Genomic DNA, 6,000 nt, shown 5'->3' on the forward strand with positions numbered 1-6,000 from the left:
CCCGGTTGCGTTGCCCTTTGCAGCCGCCACCCCGCAAGCATGGGGACGGAGCCCCGGCCCCCGCTGCGCGCACGCCGAAGGGCGCCCCCTCCTCCCCGGGAGACGCCTCGTGCGATGCAGGGCTGGGTGGGCGCCCCGGGGACTGCAAAGCGGGGACCCCGCTGCCCGCCTGCCCCAAGCCCTGGGAGAGGGCGGCGCCCCTACCCCCCCCCCCACCGGGAGGGGGCCCGCGAGCCGCGGGGCTCACCCCACTCACATCTTCAGCTGCACGTTGAGGTCCAGATCGCAGCTGTAGACGTAGCTGAACTTCTCCGCTTCGCCCATGGCGGCTGGTGCGCCAACCCTCCCGCCGCTCTGACACCGGCACCAGCTGATGCTGTCGCGCGCGACTCCCCGCCCCCCGCGCGCTTCCAGCTCCCCCAATCCGCGGCCGGAGGCGCTCCCCGGCGCCTCTCATTGGAGCCCGCGCGCCCCGCCCCCGCCCTCGTTCGAAAGGGCGGCGAAGCCCTTTACCGCCCCCGGCGGCGTTCTTTGCCCTACGCCAAGATGGCGGGCGGCGCGTACGGAAGAGGGGGAAAGATGGCCGCGCCCAGAGGAACGGACTAAGATGGCAGCGCCCAGTGGGGCTGTTTTTTTTTATTATTATTTTCCGTACAGGGAAAGAAGCTGGACGAAGAAATGCAACTTAATACTTGACGGGGTGGAGTTTGTTCTTCTTTGCGCACAGATTTTTTTTTTCTTTTTAAGCTGGTGATAAGCTTTGCTCTTCCTGAAGCTGGAGCCCTCTAAAGCAGTGTCTTTCTTTTTCTTTCTTTTTTTAAATATAATTTTATGGAAAGTTTTAAGAAACCAGGGTAAAAATTAATGCAAACTAAAATAAAGTAAGGAGGAAGAAAGAAAAAGGAAGAAATAAAAGAGAAAGCTAAGGTGCAAAAAGAAAGAAAAGAGAAGAGAAAGTAGAAGAAAAATAGAAAAGAAAGAAAAAAGATGTAAAGAAGTGGCTTCCAAACTTCTTTACAGCAGTTATGAGTACAACTGTAGATTTCTCTCTTTGTCTAAAGTAGCATCGTGACTCTCTTCTTTCTATAATCTCTCCTGTCTAATCATCAAAACCATAGATCCTAAGTTCACTTTTTCCTGTTTTATCGTAAGGGGTTTCCAGTCAGCAATAAACGTAGATATTGTCTTTCCTCTGATCAAAGAAGTCAATTTAGCCATCTCAGCAAGTTCCATCATCTTCACCGGCCATTCCTCCATTCTGGAGAGCGTTGAATCTTTCCACCTTTGTGCATAAAATAATCTCGCTGCAGTTATCATGTACAGTGCATTCGGAAAGTATTCAGACCCCCTTCACTTTTTTCAGTGTTGTTATGTTGCAGCCTGATACTACAATCGTTCAAATTCTCATTAATCTACACTCAGCACCCCATAATGACAAAGTGAAAACAGAATTTTAGAAATGTTTGCAAAGGTATGCAAAAGGAAAAACTGAAATATCACATTGGCATAAGTATTCAGACCCTTTGCAACAACGCTTGAAATTTAGCTCAGGTGCCTCCCATTTCTCTTGATCGTTGCTGAGCTGTTTCTACACCTTGACTGGAGTCCACCTGTGATAAATTAAATTGATCTCGAGTATCAAAAACCAGGCTGGACTTGGTTGGTACTTAGAACGGAGATGTTCCAGAAAAGGTCAACGTGTGAAGGCATCAGAAGTTGAGCTTGACTCAAAGAGAACTTTACATTTTATATTCACAGATATATCTGAGCCAAAATATCTGTATTTGCTGCTTTTAAAGGGGGGGGGGAAGGAGGGGGTTGCAGACTTGTTTATACATGCCATAATTTCCAAATTTGATCAGCACCACAGAAAAAGGCTTTATCTAAATAGCTCTCTCCAGATATCATAGGTATTCAATAAAATAGACCACAAACCTCATGTATATGTCCATGTGTTTTTATAGAAGCCACGCTGAAATGGTTTGCCTTTATTTTCTTCTGGGATATATAGATGGTGAAAGAAAAGGAAGGAAGGAAGGAAGGAAGGAAGGAAGGAAGGAAGGAAGGAAGGAAGGAAGGAAGGAAGGAAGGAAGGAAGGATTGGATGGATAGATAGATAGATAGATAGATAGATAGATAGATAGATAGATAGATAGATAGATAGATAGATAGATAGATAGATAGATAGATAGATAGATAGATAGATGGATGGATGGATGGATGGATGGATGGATGGATGGATGGATGGATGGATGGATGGATTAGATAGATAGATAGATAGATAGATAGATAGATAGATAGATAGATAGATAGATAGATAGATAGATAGATAGGATGGATGGATGGATGGATGGATGGATGGATGGATGGATGGATGGATGGATGGATGGATAGGATGGGTGGATGGATGGATGGATGGATGGATGGATGGATGGATGGATAGATAGATAGATAGATAGATAGATAGATAGATAGATAGATGGATGGATGGATGGATGGATGGATGGATGGATTGATGGAATAGATAGATAGATAGATAGATAGATAGATAGATAGATAGATAGATAGATAGATAGATAGATAGATAGATGGATGGATGGATGGATGGATGGATGGATGGATGGATGGATGGATGGATGGATGGATGGATGGATAGATAGATAGATAGATAGATAGATAGATAGATAGATAGATAGATAGATAGATAGTTAGATTTCACAGTCTAATCTACAATCCTGGGCTTTCTTGGTAGTATCTCATTCACAAACTTTTCAGTTCCTATATAGAGTTGCCCTTCAGCTATTAGAGATAAAGACTATTATGGACAGGTTGCAGATCAGACAAGGTCTGGAATAAAAGCTACCAAAGATAAGAACTGCCACGCAGCAGTCACATAATCAATGAAAGACTTAGATGACATGGAAAGGAAGGTGGGTCAGATGCTGCTGGCGAGGGACAAAGTGGAAAGCTCTAAGGAACTCCATTGTGAGAGACCATTTTGAGTGCCCTTGTCTCTCCCAACAACCCTTATAAACTTGGCCAGTTCATAGAGGGCAAATGTTAATATACGAGTGGGGTGTGTGGGAGTGTGAATAATGCTTAGACAATTGCCATTAATAAACATTTTGTAGGCTAGCAGAGACTTTCTGGAGGCTGTGTGTTTTCTTGACCATTTCATTACTACATAAGAACCTCAACTCTTGTATACCCATTAAATGATAAAGAGGAATTTCTCACGAAGCCAGACGTGTCTGCTGCTTTTCTTATGAAGTCAAATATTAGTATTCTACAAGACAAGTATTGTGTAGCCCATGAAGCAAGTGTTATCCTTCAACAAAGAAACAATTAATGACTTCTGAGATGGTCAAATATCGTAGCAACCAGAGGTTGCATTGAATAAATAAATACTTCAGTGCAAGTTACAGCATCTAATTGTTAAACACCACTCAGCGCTAAGGTAAGAGATAATGAATTCTCTGCTCTACTTCCACCTCTTATTGTGCAGTTATTGAATTGCACCGTAATAGAAAATTTAAGCATTGCACATGCCGTAACGTCACTAACGCATTGTTACGGCCTCCGATTTCCCCAGCTGATGAGAGGTTCCTAATGCAACATTACTGAGCGTCGGTTGCCTTTGAATGAAAAAGTCCTGGGGATGTGCAAAGCCATTGTAATGTTTTCTTAGCGTATAAACATACAAGAAGCAAATCTGTAAATAGAATCTTAATGAGATAAGCCACGGGAAATTTAGGAATGCCTTACGTGATGTGGGAGGGGGTAAACTTTGCGGGAGTGAGGCTGCCTTTCATATTTCTGGAGAAGGTGAATCAGAGTGGGAAGGACCACGCCACACGCATATGGGTGAGATCAGTTTTTTCTGGATTCTTGTTTGTTTCTTTGTTTTCTCCAAGTTTTTGGAAAGTTTTCTTTCTTAAAAAAAAAACAAAAACCACCAAGCCTTTTTCATTTTTTTCTTTTTTTCCCAGTATCTCAAATATATTTAGTGGGGTTGCCCAGTGCAAAATGGTGTGTGGTTGATTTCCAAACTTTGGGTCCGCGCTGGGGGGTGCCAAAAATAAAAATAAAATGGGTACAAGGAGTTTGCGTGGTCTTGCCCATTGCTGGGTTGAAATGTGAGGAAGTAATAAGTAAGCTTTTAAATTTACATCAGAGATTTGGGGGGGGGGGGACTGGTTAGATGTTTCTAGTAGAGCATAAGCAATATGACTACTGGGTTGTAATTTATCTTTGCGTTGCTGTAACGTTGGATAGTTATTGGTTCCTTTAATTGGTTTATTTTAACTATGGATATTTTTATCTGCTATGGATGTTTCTGTTGATCATAAACTGCAGTGAGTCTGTATTGATTGGGCAGTATACCGACAGAACAATTCAGTAAAAGAAATGCCTTTATTATTAAGAATAGATTTATAATTATTATTATTGGTCACACAGTCAGCCAGATGTTTATTATTATATGATGATGATGATGATGATGATGATGATGATGATGATGATGATGATACTATGGAACATATGTTTCTAAATATGATAGATCCAGTCAACTAATCCCGAAGAAATACATTTAATTCCAGATAGACCCAATGACGCACAGGCTTAAAGTAACTCTGCTCAGCCGTGCTGAGGGAAGACCTGCTTTTGCCTCTCTAGTCCTACAAGAAAAAGAGCTGTAGAGGAAGAATGGCTGAAAAAGCAGGCTTTTCCATCAGGAACCTCACTGCTAAGACTTGGGACCAGAGATGTTCTAAATGCCCACTGATGCCTGTCCGGCCAATGAAGAAGGAGCCTATAATGTCCTGCAATTGTGTTGGTACTTTCCTAGAACAAGGACAAAGTGTGGGAGGACTCTCTATTTCCCAAATGGGAATATTCAGACCATTCCTGATGAATCGAAAACCCCCAGTGATGGAGGACCCAAGGTTATAGAAGACAGGCTGTTCCACTGCTTAATAGCTCTCATGGTCAGGGACTTCCTGCTTACTTTGAACCTGGATGTGTCTTTGTAAACTTTACAAACTTTCCACCCATTGGTTCTTCTCCTGTCCTTGGGCACTTCGGAGTATAACTCCACACCCACTTCCCTGTGACAGCCCTCCAAGGATTAGAAGACAGCTATCATGTCTCCTGTTAGTCTTCTCTTCTTTAGGCTAAACACATCCAGATCCTTTAACTCTTCTTCATAGGATTTAGTCTCCAAGCCCATCACCATCCGTGTTGCTCTTCTCTGCACTCTAAAAAGCCAGAACTAAAACTATAATTCATAACCAATTAGTGAAATTCATTAAAGATTATTTGGGCCAATGGAACATGAGACAATCAAGTGATCACATTATTCCATCTCTCTAGTTAACAGTCTGGAGGCTAACACAGAGATCTTAAGGAGTTAAAAGTCTAAAATCTCATTAGGGAGTTGGATGTTGCTTAATCAGATGAAATCAAATTAATAAAGGTTTGACACAAATATCTTTGGTTAACCCATTTTAAAAAAAACATAAAACAACAGGCATCAGCGTAATACAACAATGAAGTCACTGAAAGAATCAAGATTGGATCAAGACATACTATATTTTTAAAAAAAATCTAACAAAAGGACAATATAAATATAATTTTTGTAATTTTTTACATATTTTACATATATTGCAATAAAATACAAATTATCTAACTGAAAAGCCATTATCTTGCAAAAATCTTATTTGAAATATCCTTAACTGCAAATACATTAGAATTTCTACATCAGAAATGTGCAAAACACTAGAACAATTACACAATTCAGCACTCCCAAACTGGAGGAGGGAGGAGTATAACACTAAGTTTGTTTGACATTACACATAAAACTTCAGACCAACACAGACACTTTGTATGTGTATCCGTGTGTGTGTGTGTTTGGAAAGCAAAGTCATTGTTGATGTCATTAAATCATTGTGTGCAGTTCATTCTTGATCTATTTCAGCTGTGAAAATGTCTTTCCTTCCAAGT

At 41.5% G+C, this 6,000-nt stretch overlaps 1 protein-coding gene across 3 annotated transcripts in view; it reads right to left on the bottom strand.

Moving 5' to 3' along the window:
- PIK3C3 (phosphatidylinositol 3-kinase catalytic subunit type 3) overlaps nt 1-376 on the bottom strand; it is an 83,443-nt gene extending 83,067 nt beyond the window's left edge. For 2 of the 3 annotated variants that reach the window (XM_088152740.1, XM_088152741.1), the window contains exon 1: nt 257-376. In XM_088152740.1, the coding sequence (XP_088008866.1) occupies nt 257-324 (68 nt within the window). In that variant the 5' untranslated portion in view covers nt 325-376. Of the gene's footprint in view, nt 1-247 lie in introns of all 3 variants that reach the window. The other variant, XM_088152742.1, reaches the window with a different exon arrangement.
- Nucleotides 377-6,000: the final 5,624 nt, after the last annotated feature.

The sequence above is a fragment of the Python bivittatus genome, unplaced genomic scaffold (assembly GCF_059951505.1).
Source record: "Python bivittatus isolate LINGU-HERP-01145 unplaced genomic scaffold, Pbiv_v1 ctg000570_np1212, whole genome shotgun sequence".
In the NCBI taxonomy this organism is placed as follows: Eukaryota; Metazoa; Chordata; class Lepidosauria; order Squamata; family Pythonidae; genus Python; species Python bivittatus.